Source organism: Strigops habroptila, chromosome 11 (assembly GCF_004027225.2).
Source record: "Strigops habroptila isolate Jane chromosome 11, bStrHab1.2.pri, whole genome shotgun sequence".
In the NCBI taxonomy this organism is placed as follows: domain Eukaryota; kingdom Metazoa; phylum Chordata; class Aves; order Psittaciformes; family Psittacidae; genus Strigops; species Strigops habroptila.
In genome coordinates this window covers 27608926-27628978 of record NC_046360.1, presented here as the reverse complement: position 1 = coordinate 27628978, position 20053 = coordinate 27608926, and the positions used below count along the sequence as shown (strand labels likewise).

Here is a 20053-nt window from a genome sequence, read left to right as displayed (position 1 = left end):
GCTGTTTGCGTAAGTTCCAGTCCCTTGAGACTGGGGGGTTTGTCAAACAGCAAGCAGTGTAACAGTAATGAATAGTGCCTACCCAGAATATTTTATCTTAAAGACTAGGTTTTCATGATAGTTTACTAGTTATGCTGTTCCATTTCTGCTGTACTACAGTCATCACAAGGAGGATTTTTTTCCACTGTTTACAGCAACATTTTGCAATCTCACCTGGTGTTTCTTTGGATTTAGGAGCAGCTTTGAGCTTGCACAGAGTGGTACTATTCTCTCAAATTTTGATTTCATCAGTGGTCTCATACTGCCAAAGCGGAGTGTGGCTTTTCTTCCGTTTTATTATCATTGAGTATGTGAATCAGTGCTTTGTTTTCTGCCTTGTGGTTTGATGGTAAAACTTCTCTGGGTTTCAGATTGGTACTTCTCCAGTGAAAGAAGACAAAGAAGCTTTTGCTATAGTACCAGTTTCTCCTGCAGAGGTTCGGGACTTGGATTTTGCAAATGATGCAAGTAAGGTTTTAGGTTCCATTGCTGGCAAGTTGGAAAAGGGAACAATAACCCAGAATGAAAGAAGGTAAGGAAACAAGATAATGTTGGTTTCTTTACTCAGTAACTGTCTCTCTGAGAATTTTGTCTATGTATGTTATCTTAGGAGAGGGATTTGGTTTCTTAATGAGATTTTAAAACCAAAAAAAGCTGATGGTTTTATTGCTGACATGTCCATAGTGGAGGTTCTCAAGCCTGTTCTGTCAAGATCTCCCTATTGCTTTGTGAGATGAGAGCATGAGAACTGTTATTGTGAACTTGGAGGAATAATCCACAGCATACCTTTCCTGACGGGCTTTGCAAATTGAGTGTGGTAATTTATAATCCACCTTGTGAAGACTGAACATATGACTTCCTGCAAATCCTCTGACAATCTGTGAAAAGTATGTGGCCACACAAGAAGAGCGTGGTTGGCTGTGTAAAACCAGGGCCCTGCGCTTCTATAGCCAATGTCTTGTATTTGGCCTTGGGAGAGATTATCTCCTGATTACTTTTTTTCTGGCAATTTAAAGAACTGCCAAATAGAACTTGGCAAGTGTACAATTGCCCTGAAGTGATATGATTGTCTTAGTGCTGCTGTGGTTTAGCTATTACAGTAAGGGGATATGGCAATAGGGAGCATTAGTTCCTAATTTTAAGTTCGGTGCAAACCTATGTGCTTCATCCAATCTCTGAGTCAGTCTCTAATTGATGTTCTTTTTCTCACTTAGTATTTTCAAATCTATACAAACTTACACTGGCAGTATTCTTTTAACAGATAGACTTTGTAGTCTTGTATTAACACCTTCTGGATTTCCTGTAGATCTGTTACCAAATTATTGGAGGATTTGGTCTACTTTGTTACTGGTGGAACTAATTCTGGACAAGATGTCCTTGAAGTGGTATTTTCTAAACCTAATAGAGAACGGCAAAAGCTGATGAGAGAACAAAATATTCTAAAGCAGGTAGGCTTCATTTTTCTCTAAAGACTGGCTACAAGAGGGCTGTCAGAAAAGAGAACCTAATAATAACAAGCCTGGCCAAGTTATTGGAACCAAAAGATCCTTTGAGTTTCTAGCTTGCGGCAGACTGCAAGCATACCATTGCTAGAATTAAAAACTACAGAATATGATACTGAGTAAAGATGATTGTCGTGGTTTAAGACATTTAACAATGTCTTCTGTCCAGGCTACTCTACGGCCAAGAAACTGTAGTGTATTTCTGATGTGCTGTTTAGCAATTCAAAGACACTGACACAGTGGTTTTACACTAATTTTCATCAGATGAAGGCAGTGTTTCATGAGATTTTTACCTTTGTTTTTTAATCTATAGATTTTCAAGTTGTTGCAAGCACCATTTACAGACAGTGGCGATGGCCCCATGTTGCGGTTGGAGGAGCTTGGAGACCAGCGTCATGCTCCTTTCAGACACATATGCCGGCTTTGCTACAGAGTGCTGAGACACTCTCAGCAGGATTATAGGAAGAATCAGGTTTGAAATATGTCTGTGCTTTTCAGTGGCACTAATGCTGTTCCTGTGCTCCAAAAAAATAAAGGCTGCATCCCATTAATTAAACCCTGCTATGCTGTGCTGTGATTGTACAGTCAGCAAGAGATTTTTGGGTTGCTCAGTTTTACTCTGTCTGGCATTTTTCATCTCTGTCAGACACTATCTGCCATGTAATTAGTACCAGTTCTAAGGGGAATTTAGGAAAACAACAAAATTACTAACTGTCAAATCCAGGTGAATTATAAGACTTCCTTTACTCTTGCATACTACAAGCTCCATTGAAAGTTGGCCTGTGAATTAAGGCTGATCATTTTCCATTGCCATTTAATAAAAATAAGCTCAGATAAGGATGAATGCCTTGGTGGGGTCTAGCCCGGGAGGGAGGGAAGTTAAGGTTATCTGTCAACACTTGCTTTCTTTGAAAACAACAATTTGAATCTAATCCAGTTCACTGCTTGAGATGTTGCTATTGACAAACATATTGCTGTTTTCTGTTGTCGATTATTTTCTTAAATTCTGAGAATTAATTACACCACCTTCCTTCTTCTCTCTCTGTTTTGAAGGAATACATTGCAAAGCAGTTTGGCTTCATGCAGAAACAAATTGGCTATGATGTCTTGGCTGAGGACACTATTACAGCACTGCTTCATAACAATCGCAAGCTCTTGGAGAAGCATATCACAGCTGCTGAGATTGACACTTTTGTTAGTCTTGTGAGGAAAAATAGGGAGCCCAGGTGAGATCTGTGTTTCTAAGTATATGATTACCCTTTTCCTCAACCTTCTGACAAAAATCTGTACCTGCCAACTTGCTAGCAAGGAAGCACAGCTAGTTCACTTCTATTTTGGCACTCACCATAACTTCCCCCTCGGGCAACAGTCTCGCTCTGCAATGTTAAAACGGAGTTCTGAATGTTTTCTTTCTGAAATGTAGATTGCTTCAGTCTAGATCTTAACAATGATTGATACCCTTTTGGCTCACGTTTTCCAACAGGTTTTTGGATTACCTCTCAGATCTGTGCGTTTCCATGAACAAGTCTATTCCAGTGACACAGGAGTTGATTTGTAAAGCCGTGTTGAATCCAACAAATGCAGACATTCTCATTGAAACTAAGTAAGTTAATGCCTTTAAAGATGCTTTTCCTGGTGTGAAACAGAAGGAAGGTGTTTCAAAGCTGAGAGCACTGCTGGCAGGTCTAGAGAAAGCAGTTAAGTATGTGTGGGGACCTCTTCAGAGGAAATGGGCATTGATGGCATCAGACGTCTGCGATGCGTGTTCTCACTCCTGCAGTCCGAAATCTTTTGGATAACTCACATTTGATCAATGTAGACAGACTCTGCAGGAAGGTGTGCAGGGCTCTGTGGGCCTGATCCTCCTCTGGGCTTCAGGCTTTTGTCTGTAAGCTGTCTGAAGCGAGCAAGACTTCCTGGGTGCATGCCCGCTGAGCTCAGCTTTCAGCAAAGCAGAAGCTGATGCATCTCTGCTCACCTATTTCACCCTCTGCGGTTAGGATTTTGGTCTCCAGCTCTTAGCATTGTCCTGTCATTGCTGAAGCATCATAGCAGGCACCAAATCCCAATTATCTTCCATAAAGATGGGTTTATTCAATATGTGGAATAGGGCGTAGATAATCATTATCAAAATACTGCAAGAGGGAAGCAGATCTCTGTTAGGTAGTATTTAAAGTACAAGTGGATGAGAGTATTCTTGCATATTTAATTCTCTTAATGAAATCATAAAGGCTGTATTTATTTCACCAGTATTTAAATTTGCTACATTACTTACTTGTTCTTATCCTTATGTATTTAATTTGCCTTTTTTCAGATCTATGATCTTTTTTTTTTCCCTGAAGAATTAAAAGCCCCCAAAACCTTTTTAGTTTCAGTAGCCGATGTGTTTCTAGTTATTTTGCCACATAAACAAAAAGAAGCTGACATTTATTGGATACAGAACTATCAGATTCTTAGATATTTTTGTTTACCAAATCCTTTCCTACTTTGTTGAATGATCTTTGAGCCAGTTCTCCTGTAAAGATGTTTTTGAGTCAGTAAGATGTGTCTTTATCTTCCTTGTTTCTTATCTTAACTGCTTGCATGGAGCTGAAATGTTGGTCTTTTTAAGGCTGAATAAGCATTAAAAGCTTATACTCTTAAGTTCATTCTAACCTGATGCTTTAATTAATAAAAAAGATTTTATCTAGTAAACTGCTACTGCTGAAAGAGTAAGATACTCTGCTTTTACTTTGCAGAGTTGAGGAATAAAATGTTTTTCTGTATGCAGGTGAGATAAAATTAGTTACTTCTATATCACCAGTACATTTTAGCAAGTGTCTTGAATGTTCTCAAAGATCTGCATGGTTCTTGGCAGTTTGTAATCTAACCTAACTTCCTTCTGGCAGGCTGGTCCTCTCTCGATTTGAGTTTGAAGAAGTGTCAAGTGGAGAAAATGCCTTGGAAGTTGGAGAAGATGAGGAAGAAGTGTGGTTGTTCTGGAGAGACAGTAACAAGGAAATCCGCAGTAAGAGTATCAGAGAGTTGGCTCAGGATGCTAAGGAAGGGCAGAAGGAAGATCGGGACGTACTCAGCTACTACAGGTTAACAGCACGCGCAGTTGGCTAGCAAAGTTCATCAAGGCTGTGTGGGGAATTCTTTGGTGTATAGGATGTACTTGGTTTGGGAGAAAGGATACTGATTTCATGGACAAAATAGCCATTAGAGAGCAAGCATGAAGTCTCTCTAAAGTGAGAGTTAAAAGCATGAAGTTATTTGTGATAAGAAGTCCAATTATCAGCATGAGCAAGTTTTAAACTGTTTAAAAAATAGTTGAGGCTTAGAATGCATTGAATTTACACAGCACTTAATGCCTGTGCTTGTGCTTGGTTTCCTGATAAGGTGTTTTGAGAGAAGCCTGTATGGTAACTGTTTAGGTTACCTATATTCAGATGGTAGTTGGGGTGAATAACCGCTTGATGGAAGAATAGGATTTGAGCATGCCTATGGCTTTGCTTTTGATATTAAAGGAGTCACTGCTGTTCATTCTGCCTTCTACATTTCTCTGTAAGCTCAAAGCCTTTAGTCCTGTAGTTCTCAGCAGGACAATGAAGTTATGAAAATGCCACAAGTTTGGTTTGATTTATGTGCAGTGCTCTCTTGTACAGCTTAAGCTGTGCTTTTAGCAGTTTCTAACATGAAGCGATGTTTCCAGATGACTTGACAAGACACCAAGTTCTTGGCATGGTGTAAGATCAGGTTTCAGCCCAGACAAAATTCCTGTGTCTGGGTTATAAACTTCTGAGAGTAGTTTTACGGACTCGATTGTGGTAATGCAGAAAGTACAAGTGGGTTGTGTTTTTTAAGTTATCTTATTTTGCATTATCTCTTCCACTGAAATGGTCTTGCAGAAGACTTCGTGTTATATATTTCTGATCCTGTTGGAAAGCTGAGCTCAAAGGGAGACCACTTGTTTTTGAATAGAATTGATAGTGTTAATTACTTTTAGTCTACATTATATACTTGTGAACATACTTAAAACAAACGGTTAGAACACAGTTCAGTCAAATTCCCATGAGGAGTGCTGAGTGTGAAAAGGAGTCTGCTCTCAGTTAAATGTTAATTTCTTTGGGAAACCTCACAGCTGACACTATTCAACACAAGCCTTTGTGAATACTCATGAATGTTGGACATGTGCTTTTTGTCTGGGGGTTAATTAATCAGTCTGTTGAATGTGCATGACTTTAAATGCCAGTTGCTTGCTTTTAGTTCATGGACTGAAAATCTTAGGAATTAAGTTTAGTTTTTCCTCTACTAATCCTTTCCCTAAAGGGAGCAGAGCTCAGTAGTTGTTTAATCAGGTACCTAATTTTTAATGATTCTGTAGTCCATCTAGGGTTTTACCTCAGTGAACAACTGTGACTCCAGCATCAGTAAAAGATGTTTGGTCTTACACAGTGTTTAGGCTGAGTTGCTCTAAGTGTTCTTCGAGTTCTTCTGTAGCTTTCCTAAACAGCATTACTTAATTCTATGTAACTCTCAGAATAAAAAGCGTAATCATATTTTCCCATTTATCCACTATGTTACCTTTTACTAGTGTTTGATAAGGACTTTATTCTTTCCATAATAAGTATTAGCAATATTACTGGAAAATGTAAGATTGATTTTATTAATACATAAGAATATATCAGTACTACACCCAGTGGACGTTCTGGAAATTAAAGTGTAAGCTGTTTGTTTATGTATTTCTTTTCCCCTGAAGATACCAACTAAACCTCTTTGCTAGAATGTGCCTTGATCGACAGTACTTAGCCATAAATGAAATATCTGGCCAGCTGGATGTAGACCTCATTCTCCGATGCATGTCTGATGAAAACTTGCCTTATGATCTAAGAGCATCTTTCTGCCGGCTGATGCTTCATATGCATGTTGATCGTGACCCCCAGGAGCAAGTAACGCCAGTGAAGTATGCTCGTCTGTGGTCTGAAATACCTTCTGAAATTGCTATTGATGAGTAAGTACTTGCTGGAATGGTGTGGGAAAGGAAATTGCATCACTTCTGATGTTGGTTTTTTTTTTAGAAACAAAACCAGATCAGCTCTCAACTCCTGCATTGTTTGTGCTGTTTCTGATTAAAAATTTAGAAAAATAATAAGAAAGCACATAATGTATTCAAACCCCATAGTTTAATTTGCCTACTATGTTTGCTGGAGAGAACTTTCCCGAGAACAAAATAACCTTCCTGCGTGTCTATGGTATAAGCTATGAGGTAGGAGGGGGTTGTCTCCAAAATGCACAGTGATCACAGTGATGCTCTGGCTCTGATGCGGGTGATGTGGCAGGTGACCTTGCCCTTGGGGGCTGAAAGCAAGGAAGGACTGTGTCATTTGTCCTCCTGCCTTGTATGATTAGAGTATAGACTCTTCAAGGCAGATTGTCCATACAGTAGTTTGCACAGTCAAAAGCAAAACCAAGGGGCAAGATGCTGAAAGAAGTAATGAGCTGGAGGCAGTCACATTCCCTGGCTTCCAATGGCAAATACTCTGATACAATAGTGAAAAACCTATGCAAAACCACAGCTAGACTGGAGACATGGTTCCTTGACCATAGGCTTGTATTAACTCTTTGTAGTGCAGATAATTTAAAATCTGTACTACTTCAACTGTTCAGAACTCAGTTTTTCAGTTGGAGAAAATGACATTTAAAATTCATGTTAAATGTTAGGAATTTGAGTCTTGTCAGTATTAGTAATGGTGTTTAGTGGTTTCTTGGTTTTCCCTCCCTTCTCTCCTTGCTAGCCTAGTTTGCTGTGAGAGATGCAGTAGATCATATTCAACTTTAAATGACAAAATAGAAAAACAAATGGCTACAGCTCTGGCAGAGGCTACACAGTGATACGTGATCAAATGGGAAAACAAAAGTAGTTAGTGAAAGGTAGTGGGGATTCTTTTTCAAATACTTTCTGCACGTGCTGAGAAACACACCTAGAATTTGTATTATGAAAAGTTAATTTCTACTTTGCATGTATATTGGTTTTTACTTGGAACAAAAATAGCATCCACAGTCAGCATCTCTTGGCCACATCCATTCTCCTTAATGTTGTACATAGCTTGTCATTGTTTCCATGAAAATAATGAGGGTTTGTTTTTTCACTTATTGGGACAAAATTCTCTTTTTTGTTTTCCTCAGACATTTTTAAATAGTGCAAAATGAGCATATGGGATAAAACAGCCAAAGCCAGGAAATTATGGTGTCAGCTTCCTGACTCCCTCGTTTGGATAAATTATTTAACAGCCTTTAACTCTTGTTAGATTTTGTCAGACCAATGCAAAATGGTGTTGGGGGAAAAGAGCCCTGTGTATTTGCATGCTAAGTTTTGTGTTTTGTTTTGTTTTTTGTTTTGTTTTGTTTTTTTCCTCTTCAGCTATGATAGCAGTGGAACTTCCAAAGATGAAATTAAGGAGAGATTTGCACAAACAATGGAATTTGTAGAGGAATATTTAAGAGATGTGGTGTGTCAGAGGTTCCCTTTCTCTGATAAAGAGAAAAATAAGCTCACTTTTGAGGTAGTTATCCAGTTCTGATTTTATCCTTTTTTTAATTATTATTTTTTTTTTGTGGAATGTTGGTACTTTTTTCCAAGACAAGTAGATTGACAAGTAATTAGTGAGTGCTGAGCCTGAGCAGGCTCCTCCTTTCCACTGTAGCCTTTTCCCCATGTGCAAGCAAACCCTGCTGAAGTTTGTGAGTTTGCAATGATAGTTCTTGAAATACAGTTAATGAATGTGAGCTTATGTCTTAGATTTGCAGCAGCTTTGTTTACTTTTTGTGCTCTCAGTGTTATTGCAAAGTCAAGCTTTACTGAAATAAATAGTCTCAGAAACTAAACACTATTTCTGCATGCACAGATAGTCTCTAGAGCTTAAAGTATTACTCAGGAAGAGAACTGTAACTTACTGACCTATTAAAGTTGTCTGTAAATAAGATAAAATGTAGCAAATGTATGCAATAGCATTCCCTAAATAACTATTAATTTAAGAAAAGATGTGATATTTCTTTAAAAAGAACAAACCCAATGTGTTTGAGGGAATATATTTCAGATAATGGGGCTATGTTAAATATTTGCAGTATAAGTGAAATTATTATGTGTGGATCTTGAAGCAGTGCATGTGGAGGACTTTTGGGGAAACTTCATAATGTGGTAGCAATAAACTTTAGATTTGTGATTTGGGTTGTTTTTTTTTTTTGTAAGAGAAAACAGTAAAAACCATCTGTATGTTCCCTCTAGTCTTGACCTATCTTACCTTTTCTGTAATGAGACAAATATAGTATGATTTTACCTATCAAATGCAGATACAGACTGTTACTCCAGGTATTGCAATGTCTGTAGCAAGTAGGATACTTTCTGATAAAATGTACAACTGTACAGTCTTAGGGATTTGCAAGATATTTTAGGAATATGACTCATAGCCAGGTTCTTGATCTTTTCACTGTGTTAAGACAACTTGATTGTGATAGCAAAATACTTAGTATTAATCAGGCTTTTTATTATTATTTTGGTAGGTTGTTAACTTAGCCAGAAATCTGATATATTTTGGTTTCTACAACTTCTGTGACCTCCTCAGACTAACCAAAATCCTCCTTGCTATATTAGACTGTGTGCACATCACTACCATCTTCCCTATTACCAAGATGGCAAAAGGCGAGGAAAGTAAAGGTAAGGCTGAAAAACGATTGGCAGAACAGATCGTTCTTTGGTAGTGTCTAGTTCATCTCAAAATGTCAGTGTGGGTTTGGAATCTTCTACTTATTTCTGTCCATGGCTTGGTTGTAAAGCTGACTAATGCCTAAATGAAAGAGAGGGAGGGCACGGAGGTTCTGAAAGTACTGCAGTGCTTCTGTTGACTTCCATCTGTTCCAGGGATTTAGATGTCCACCTCGCCTTGTTTAATGTTGAGACAATTTCTCTTCATAGGATGTCAAGGGTCCTTGCCCTATTAATGCAGTCCCATTACACCATCATAACCTTACCTGTTTACCTACCTCTCTGAAGGGAGCAATGTGATGAGATCAATCCATGGAGTTGGTGAGCTGATGACCCAGGTGGTGCTCAGAGGTGGTGGGTTCTTGCCCATGACTCCGCTTGCTGCTGCTCCTGAGGGTAATGTCAAGCAGACTGAACCAGAGAAAGAGGACATCCTGGTAATGGACACAAAGCTGAAGATCATTGAAATACTTCAGGTACTAGCAATGCACATTATTGTGCATTAAAGACATCTTGTGATGTCTTTAATGTAAGCATTAATATAGTGCCATGCTGCCTTTTAACTCGTTTCTGCCTTATATGTGCCTCTTAAACTAGTGAAGCATTACAGGGGTGACTTTCAGGCATGCAGCACTCAACTCACATATGACAATATTATGCCATTACTGAAACAATTTAATAGGAATAAGTTTTCAGTAGACATCTGTAAATTTAGTAGTGATTTGTAAATACCTGCCTTGCTGAGTGGAGCACTCATTTTCCACCGTAATGTCTTAGTAATTTCGCTGAGTCTACAGGGCCATCTACAGCCCCAAGGAACGGGAAGACTCCTCTTTGTACAGCCATCAGCCTGAGATGTTTTTTAAGCATGCGCATTTTGCCAGCCTTGTTGTGCCTTCCATCTCTGGCTTTTCTCACTTGTTTATTCCTAAGTCTTTGGGACACAAAGAGAAAAGTTGGTTTGGGGTTTTTTGGGGCTTTTTGGGGATTTTTTTTTTTTTTTTTTCTCCCCCTTTTCCTAGCACTTCCTTGATCTAGATGTTGCCACAAAATTGCTGCACTGAAATCCATCTTCTTTCCCTCAGTGTAGGAGTCCCTTTTCTGTTTGGTAACTTTATGGGCAAGTTCATGGAGGCCAGAATGCTGCAAAAGCCTTGTGGGCGAAAAGTATGCGAAGCAGCAGGAAAGCCGTGGTGTTCCTTCCCCGTGCCCCCGTGGGAGGCTTCGCACATAGCTGGGTTATGCCCTGCCCCTCAGCAGCAGATGCAGCACGTAGGGGAGGCTTGATTCACTTCCTTTCACCACTGCTAATTTTAGTTAAAGGCAGAACTTCTCTTATGGCCTGGCATGTGCAATGGGATATTTTAGTGTGCCAGTATTCCCCCTGTTCCCATGGTCTGTTAAAACTGGCATTAAGCATTTTCTCCTAAATCTGAGAGAACTGCGTTCTTCGCATTGTACTTCTTTCCTTAAGACGGCAGAAGACCACCGAGAAGGTGGTCTGTGTGACACTGGAGGTTTCACTGGCACTAGCTAAGGCCACTTGAGGTGGTGGCTGCTGCTCTGCTGTGCTTGTGGCAAGCAGCCGGGCTCTTGGCAGCCCATGTTCAGCTTCCTCTGCTGCAGAGCCCTGAGAGCCAGCGTGAGGAGGACGGCAGCACTTGTCTGTTAGGTTCCTGCTGGTTTCAGAACAGAGATAGAAGTGCTGCTTTCCTTTCCCATGGAGTGGGGTGACAATGCCTGCGTTGGGCAGTAACGAGGGATCAAAACTCTGCCAAAATCTTCTCTAAGTATTTATTACTGCGTGTATATCATCTGCTCATTGAAATCACTGAAAAAATAATACTGTATTATGGGGATTTTTAAGAAAACATTTGCTATCTCCTCGCCACGTTAAATCCACATCCTTACTACACTGATCTTGCATGTTGGTAGCACTGCATTATGTGTAAATTGTACATGTGCGGGAAACAGGCAAGCTACTTCAACATTTTTACTATTCTGTATCATCAGTTTATTTTGAATGTGAGGTTGGACTACAGAATCTCCTGCCTGCTTTGTATATTTAAACATGAATTTGATGAAAGCAATGCCCAGATGTCTGAATCACCCACTGGAAGCAGTACTCAAGAGATGTCACCTAATGTACCAGGTTGGTTGTTTTGCAAAGATGAGTTTGTGAGGGTTAGAGAAGACTCTTTAATTTTAGAGGTGCTACGTGGGTAATTGATTCAGGTTCTTGCTTCTTGCTGGGACCAGGTGAATGGTCCCACTGAAGCAGAGTACCCTGCTAGCAGTGGGAATAGCAAGCAGGGATCATTTCGATGTACCCCAAACAAAACCCAGGATTGATTTGTACTCTCTCCTACTTGCTTCCACATGTAGTGTGACCAAGAGCCTGAGATGCATCCGTTAGAGAAAACCTGAAATAAACATTATCATGTGTCATCTGTTACCAACCTCAAATTAAATCTTTTCTATTAATGTTTCTGGGTGGAGGAAAAGGGACCACAAAGTAATCGGATTTCATCCATCCCTTCCCCCTGGCTTGATGCCTCTACCCAGCCCCACCTCCCCCCAGGTTTCTCTTTTCTGAAGTTATTGTAGGAAGGCAAGACACTTGGAGGTGTCTGTATCTCGGTGCTGCCAGACAAGGGTATGAAAGTAAGCCATTGAGGAGCTTTTCATGTCCAGTGTTGTTCTTAATTGAAAGCAGTTAGTGGACTGGGTAGATGGGGTGTTGTCAGTTGCTATATGGCTTTCCAGGGGAGAAAGTGTCCCATACTTAGGACGTGTACCATGTAGGTATAACTGGGCTTTAAAAGTGCAGCTTATTAGACATCAAACAGTGTTTCTTCCTCGATTTGGGGACTGTATCTCTAGATGCAAAGGAGAAAGATAAGGAAAATGTGGTTTAGATGTGAAGTCTTCCAAGGGAGGAAGCTGTTTCTTTTGGTCTCACTTCAAAGGGATGTGTTTACTTTTTCCTTTGGGCTGCCTGTCCAGTGGCCCCTGGGGTTCCAGGGCCTTGGAAACAAGGCTGGCAGGGAGAGCAAGAGCTCTTTCTGTGAGCGGAACTTTGGAAGACAGGCTAAACATTTTTGGCAAGGATGTAAAATCCTCGTGTTCTCTTTCAATTCCCCTTTGCAAATCTTTGTGAAATATGGAGAGCTCATGTCTGTCTCATAACTTTCATTTTTTGATTTCGGAATATTGGTCATTGCCCATGTGATAATATATGTCTTATACTGAAAAATGAAAGGGCCTTTTTGTCAACTGAGCCAAAGGGGTATCACTGTCATTGCTGAATTTATTACGTTAGAACTTCTCAAGGCTGAAGTTTGGCATTTTTTGCGGATAGCCCCTCTAAATGTCACCGTGTCCCATCAGTGTCCTGGAATGATGGTGGTGCAATCTAAAAATAGGCAAGAGAGAAATAAGCCTGTATGTTGCTGAAATTAGTACACACTTTAATTTGTGAGCTGGGAACAGGTTAATTTATTGTCTTATGTTGTCTTAGCAGGCAGCTTCAGAAATTTCTTAGTGTTCCTTTCAGCTTGTTATGACCCCCTTGCTTACACTTACATCACCACTTGCCATTTAAAATGTTTTTAGGCTGCAAAAACATCTTTGGTGCAACTCTGACATATTTGTCTTGTTTATTTTCTCAGGAGCTTTAGACTTTGAACATATTGAAGAACAAGCCGAGGGGATCTTTGGTGGAAGGAAAGTATCTCTTCACTAGTGCTAATCAAGGGATAGCTCAGGAATTGCCAGGCTGCAGGTCTTAGGGCTCCTGAGAAGTGGGAATTGCAGTTGAAAGTAAGGTAGTAACTGGGAAAAGGTTGGAAACGGCTGCCACGGTTACTTAGGCTTCGTTTTCCTGAAATGCCTTTGATACAGCTCAAAGTAGAGTCCATTTGGAGTAAAAGCCACAGATAAAGGACATAAGGGTCCTTCACTAGAAAGATATTCATGGGAGGGCTTCACTTGCATGGGTAAAAGTCAAGTTGGAGGATTAGTGCATCTCGCATCTAAGCTGAATGCTGCAGTAAAATCTTCAGTGAAAAAGTTTGTGTAGGCAAGGATTTGGATTTCTACTGACACAGATATATATTTAGCCATCCTTTTTTGTACAATGCATCATTAAACTGCACATAGAATCATACAATCATTTAGGTTGGATAAGAACATCAAGTCCAGCCGTTAATCTGGCACTACCAAGTCCACCACTAAACCATGTCCCAAAGTGCAACATCTCTGTCTTTTAAATACCCGTAGGGCTGGTGACTCCACCACTTCCCAGGGCAGCCTGTTCCAATGCTCAACAACCCTTTTGGTGAAGAAATTTTTCCTAATATCCAATCTAAACCTCCCCTGATGCAGCTTGAGGCTATTTCCTCTTATCTTATAGCTTGTTACCTGGGAGAAGAGACTGACCCCCCACACCTTGCTATAACCTCTTTTCAGGAGAGACATGACAGAACAAAGCAAGCCGTACCTTCTGTACCTGCCTGCCTTCTGGAGCAGCTTAAAGCCTTTCTTAAATCACAGATCAGCAAGTTAGCAACAAACTCCAAGTACTTGAGCTTGTCCTTAAGCTGCTCAGAGCTGCAGGTGTATTCTGTAAACCTAAGATAACTGATTCCTGAAATGAAGGTAGAAGGGGGAGAGAGAGATTTACTTAGAGAATTAATAACAAGAATTGTTAATGTAAGTGTGCAGACTCAGAAGCAGAATACAGAAAAGATTCAGGAAAACAAACAAAAACCTCTGAGTTTCTCATGTTCAGAAAAGAGGTGCAGAGGAGAGAGAAGAGGAGGATTTTGTGTGCTTGACATAATTAGCATTGCAACCTGTATACTGAGGTGAGGGTTTATTTCATAAATAGTGAGGAAAGTTAGTACCAGGAATGGGCAAAAAATATTTGAGCAATAAGGTGAGGCTGACATAGAAACAAATATTTTTGCATAGTTTGACACAAAAAAAGTTTAAGTGGGATAATGTAAGCTGAGTGATCCATGATTAGATTTTGGAATAGCCTCCCTGTTAAGCAGGACACCAAAAAACCCCAGTGTGTCTCAAGATAGCACTTGGTTGGATTAATTTCCTCCCCTTATTTAAAAGTAAAAAAAGAAAAGGTTTTCTGCCACCACTGACTGGACTTGAGAACCTGTTGGGACATTCAGTTTAGTATGCTAGTTAACTCCTGTGCTCCGTTTTCAGTGAGGAGAATACACCGCTGGATTTGGATGATCATGGTGGCAGAACGTTTCTCAGAGTTTTGTTGCATTTAACAATGCATGATTATCCTCCTCTGGTGTCCGGGGCACTTCAGCTTCTCTTCCGGCACTTTAGTCAGAGACAAGAAGTCCTTCAAGCTTTTAAGCAGGTATGTGTGTGTAGTCAAAGCGTTATTCCTCCTCTGAATGTATATGCTGCAGCTAAAAACAATCCTTTTGTGCAACTAATGGATTGCATTCATGTAAGGTTCAACTGCTTGTTACCAGCCAAGATGTTGACAACTACAAGCAGATAAAACAAGATTTGGACCAGCTGAGGTCTATTGTGGAAAAATCGGAGCTTTGGGTGTACAAAGGCCAAGGTCCTGATGAGACTATGGATGGAGTGCAAGGTGAAAATGAACGCAAGAAAAAGGAGGTAATTAGGTTGTGTTTGCACAAATTCATGTGTTAATATTTTATGAAGATGTAACTTTCGAGAACTGTGACAAAAAAGAACATCTTTCTAGCACACTGCACAGCCTGGTGAGGCTATCTGTGTTGCTTTTATGTTAAGGCAAGAGTAAGAGGAGAACTTGATCTAGTTTATGCCAGTTAGTCTTGTGTGGAAACTGCTCAGGATTAGCAGCCACTGAAGTGTCATCTTTGGGCTCTAACAGAGCAGTTGGTTTGGGTTTGCTCTCACTCTCAAGTTGTGTCCTTTCAGCACTGACAGATTGCATGGGCTTTTTATGGTGAAAAGTACCACAAATAATGAAAGGCCAGAATTATAACTGTTCAGGTGATGCATTTTGAATCATGACACTGTGATTAAATGACAGAACAGTGCTTTATCTGCACCTGATAATATGGGACTTTCTTGGCATACACACCTGGCTTAGAACTAATTAAACACCTTTTGCCTCCATATAATTTGCAATCAAATAGAAAAGACTGGGTAAGGGAATTCAAGAAATAATCCCCGGGTTATGAACATTTATTGTTGGAAGTAAATCGAAGTAATTTAATTATTGCTTTTCTTGTGCCCAGTGAGGCACCTCTTGATACCTGGGCAATGATGGTTTAGTTATAAATAGTAAAGACAGACAGAAAGTAAGAAGTTTTTTGTGGAGAAACTTGATTACAGGCAGAATGTGACAAGCACAGGAAAGGACAGGAGGTTGCCATCTCTGACATCATCCCACCCTCATTTGTTATAGAGGTCAATGTGACTTGACAGGATAATTATATGTATTTTTCTGAGACTGTCTAGAAAACTGCAGAATGACACTCCTTTCCAAGAAGAAAGTGGGCACTATCCTAGAGTGGTCATTTTAGCCTTCATGAAGACAGTAGTATAAGTTACTAATCAATTGTCTGATTTTATCCTCAGGAAGGTCACAGCAAGTCCCAAAAGCCTGAAAGTACTAGCAGCTACAACTACCGTGTAGTAAAAGAGGTAAAATTTTGCTTCTTGATAGTGAAATGGAAGTGTAAATGAGTAACACAGCTCTGGAGAGCTGCAGCCAGAGGGAGGCACCCAGGAAAGTCTGAGTCACCCTTCCTTTGTGGAAACTATTTGCTGAGTAATAACATATCCCAACTTGAATGAGAAGCCAGGAATGTAATAAGCACGACGTGTATTCTTTCCTTAAGAATGGATTAATGAGAAACGCGACTTTTTGCTGCTGTTTCAATGGTAACACAATATTTTTATTGTTAAAGGCTACAAAGTAAGTAAGTGGAGAAGCTATTTAATTTGCCCTGTCCCGAGTATCTTGCACTCAAACCCACTGTGCTATTGAGATTTGATTTGATTTAAAAAATACCAGACCGAGAGCATGCTTTGGCACTGGTGTGAGCTAATGGCCTTTCTGTGGCTCCGTACTGTGGAGCTGCACGCTGGGTTATCTTGACAAGGCTGAGTTATGCAGGACCAGCCCTGGTCAGAGATGCCAAGGATGGTGCCTAGGCCAGTGAACTGCTTCCCTTGCCCATGTGGGGTGGTGCAGGGTTGTAGTGCGTGCTGTGTCCCCGGAGGGGTGGTGATGAGAATGGTGGCTGCTGCTTGAGGGAGCAGTAGATGCCACCACTGTCTTCTGTCCCCACATGTCCCCATACCTCTTCTCCTTGAGAGCCCAAAACCTGATTTTGCTGCCTAAAGCCATTCTGGTCCATGCAGATATATTTTTCACTGTTGCTGCTCTGTAGCAGCCACCTGACGTGCTCTGAAGTATAACCCAGAATCTTGGCTCTAAAGCAAGTCTCCGTTCCAGATCCTGCTGCGGCTCAGCAAGCTCTGCGTTCAGGAAAGCGCCTCGGTCAGGAAGAGCCGTAAGCAGCAGCAGCGGCTTCTGAGGAACATGGGAGCTCACGCGGTTGTGCTGGAGCTGCTGCAGATCCCTTATGAAAAGGTTGGGTTTCTGTACGGCTGTCACCTTGCTGCATGTCATGTTGATGGGCATTTAATACCTCCTGTGAACCTTCTACCTTTATATTGAATTCACAGAGGCTATTTTGTATAGCCTCATAGTCTATGAAATAGCCACACTTCAAAAATGACAGGGAGCGTATATAGGCTTTGTGTGTTTGAAGTCTTTGAATATACAGTGTTATGTGCTATTCCCTGAAGAAATACTTGTCCTTTGTAGCTCAGAGTAAGACTCAACTCTCAGCTTTCCATGGGAGGTGTGTTCTGCCTTGAATTTAAGTTGCGTTGGTGGAACTAAGACCCTTGTTATTGCCATGAGGTAGCTGTCTGACAGCCATCCTGGGAACACGAAGGGAAATGAGGGTGCCTGGTCCCCAGGGATTTATCGGCAGGTCTGACCAGTAGTTAGATAGAGACCCTCCCAGTTGTAGGGTCCCAGACTGCCCCTTAGAAAGGAATAAATAACTGGATCTCCAGGTGTGGTTTGCTGTTAATAGCTAGCCATATCAGTGTGCCATGTAATGTCAGTGGTGCAGTTTGAAGCCCACTTTGACCAGCTGCTGTACAGTTTGAACTTGCACTGCATTGTGCTGACAAAGCACACCCTAAGTTCATCTTGTTGGCTGCCCATTAGTCACAGGTGACAGGTACTCATCATTGCATAGGTGAGGGAGCTTTTCACATTTTCCCAGTCAATCTGCTGTCCTCTGTTCAAAACTCTGCAGGTTTCTGAGAACCAGTAATTCTAGGCAGTAGCTTTGATTAATGTTAAGCTAAGTCTCATGCTGTCTTGCTTCATATTTTGACAAAAAATCAGCAGCAAAAACATCCTCCAACACCTCTTGTCACCCTTCTGTCCCTTGCATGTGAATAGATACCAGACAGGCAGTGGGGAAGGTGTTTTACCCTTGGAAATATATGAAACTCCTTAAAAATAAAAGCAGACACTAATTTTCCAAACTGCATTTTATACCATCAGTGGACTGGTAGTCCACACTGATGTCAGAGGAAAGGCATCAATTCCTGAACTGTACTTGGAAGCATGCAAGTAGTGTGCAGATTCCAGTAAATATAAATTGGGCTTAACTGTTGCAATCATAACTTTCCATCTCTTCTTTGCCATAAACTACCTATCTGTCGCTGCTGAAATGCATTTCAGTGGAACATGGCAATTCTCCTGTGTAGCCCCAAGGTGATGATGTGTGGTTTGGCCAACGTACTGGTATGTTCAGGAGTGTAAAAGTGACTAAAGCACGTTGCTGGCAGGCTTGGCCATGGAGTATGCAATTTTAGAGAATAAACTACTGTAATTTCTATTATCGTCTTTATTTTTGATGATCTTTAAAACTGTGAAGCAGGCCAAACTCATCCCTCATGTCTCTGAACTGGGTGGAGGTTTGTTTTTACTTCGGGGTGTGAGAGACGTGACAGTTCCCTTGCAGAGCTGGAGCTGTGGCTCATCCAGTACTCACCTGAAAGTGAACCTTCAGATTCTTTTTAACCCCATCTTATTTGTCATGCAATCACAGGCTGAAGACACGAGGATGCAGGAGATCATGAAGCTTGCACATGAGTTTTTACAGAACTTTTGTGCTGGGAACCAACAGAACCAGGCATTGCTGCACAAACACATAAACCTGTTCCTTAACCCAGGGGTAAGAATAACCTCATGTCATGATTTTTTTTTTTTTCTAGCAAGAAAAGAGAATGGATTCTCTTTGGTTATCGCCTCTGGGCCTATTCTGATGCAAGATTGGTTGAAGGGGTCACATTCTGTTCTCATTCTAAAGCCTTGAAAGTTGGCAAGATCTGTTTGTTTAGGACCAGTATAGAAAGTTCAAGAGGCTGAAGAGGACTGAAAATAGTCTTAGATACAAGCCATTGTGTTGAAAGATTATGTCCTCAGAAATGTTCTTTTCAGTCCTGCACTCTGCAGGAGTGTTGAGTTTATCCTGACTTCTGTGTGGGTTTGGTTGTTTGTTTGTTTTCTGATTTATTTCTTTCATCCCCTCCGTTAGATTCTGGAAGCAGTAACAATGCAGCACATTTTCATGAATAACTTCCAGCTATGCAGCGAGATTAACGAACGCGTTGTTCAACACTTTGTCCACTGTATCGAAACGCATGGCAGAAATGTTCAGTACATAAAGTTCCTGCAGACAATTGTCAAGGCGGAAGGAAAATTCATTAAGAAATGCCAAGATATGGTAATGGCTGAGGTGAGAGCTGCAGAGATTTGCAAGGTCTGAACAGAAGTTTTCACATACCATTTGGTGAAAATGACAAATTGATCCTCTCGCTTCTGGGACTGCCAAGAAGCTGACAGTTAGCTCTCACAATGCAAAAAGAGCATACAGCTACGAGAAAGCACAGGCTTTTTTGTGACCGAAAGCTTTCTGAGCTCTTCACCCATAGGTATAACGAGTGGTTGCTTCATTAATGATACTTACAGTTTCCTTTCCAGGGTTCTATACAGCAGCATGTAGGTGGGCTTATGAAGCAACAGGGCCTTTCTCTAGCAAAATCGGCTAGAAAAGAAACAGTTTAATTTCATGATCACTAATGAAGAAGGAAAGTTTTACCATGATAGTCTTTTGATGGGGATTTCTTATCTTACCAAGACTTACATATTCAGGTGTTTAAGTACTGAAGGGAGAACAGTCTGAGGGTCTTCAGAAATTTAGGTATGTAGACAGCTGGGAAATTGGGCTGATGGGGTAGGAAGGAGATGTAAGAGAAAGGTGAATAAGTCCCTTTAAGTTGGATTTTGAATGTAATCTGTTTGACAGTGTGTTTGCAAGACTGATTGGAATTCTATTGGCCTCCTCAGCAGGGGGAGCCCAAGGATCAGGTTTGTCAAGCTCTGGCTTTTGTCTGTTGGTCTTACTAGATTCATCCAAGGTCTGCCATATCTTGTTGTTCAGTTCCAAAATGGGTTTGTGAGCTTCTCAATGTGAGACGAGTTTGAGAGATGCTCAGTAACTGGCTTCCACAGGGGTCAGCAGCTGCTGAGAAAAGCGGGTTGCCTTCTGCATTTTAGCTAGCTGTTTGCCATAAGCCCTGCAGGAGGATAGCCCCAGATCCCTCTACTTGGGTGCTCAGAAGTGCCCAGCCT

General features: G+C 40.8%; 1 protein-coding gene across 12 annotated transcripts in view; it reads left to right on the top strand.

Annotated features, from left to right (window-relative positions):
- Positions 1-20053, top strand: part of ITPR1 (inositol 1,4,5-trisphosphate receptor type 1) — a 178909-nt gene that overhangs the window by 65611 nt on the left and 93245 nt on the right. For all 12 annotated transcript variants that reach the window (XM_030501150.1, XM_030501149.1, XM_030501139.1 and 9 more), the window contains 18 exons: positions 411-571; positions 1346-1487; positions 1855-2013; positions 2595-2767; positions 3025-3144; positions 4430-4624; positions 6283-6534; positions 7945-8086; positions 9084-9237; positions 9574-9761; positions 11299-11437; positions 12957-13011; positions 14512-14677; positions 14776-14946; positions 15901-15966; positions 16784-16921; positions 18468-18593; positions 18957-19157. In XM_030501150.1, the coding sequence (XP_030357010.1) occupies positions 411-571; positions 1346-1487; positions 1855-2013; positions 2595-2767; positions 3025-3144; positions 4430-4624; positions 6283-6534; positions 7945-8086; positions 9084-9237; positions 9574-9761; positions 11299-11437; positions 12957-13011; positions 14512-14677; positions 14776-14946; positions 15901-15966; positions 16784-16921; positions 18468-18593; positions 18957-19157 (2748 nt within the window). The remainder of the gene's footprint in view (positions 1-410; positions 572-1345; positions 1488-1854; positions 2014-2594; positions 2768-3024; positions 3145-4429; positions 4625-6282; positions 6535-7944; positions 8087-9083; positions 9238-9573; positions 9762-11298; positions 11438-12956; positions 13012-14511; positions 14678-14775; positions 14947-15900; positions 15967-16783; positions 16922-18467; positions 18594-18956; positions 19158-20053) is intronic.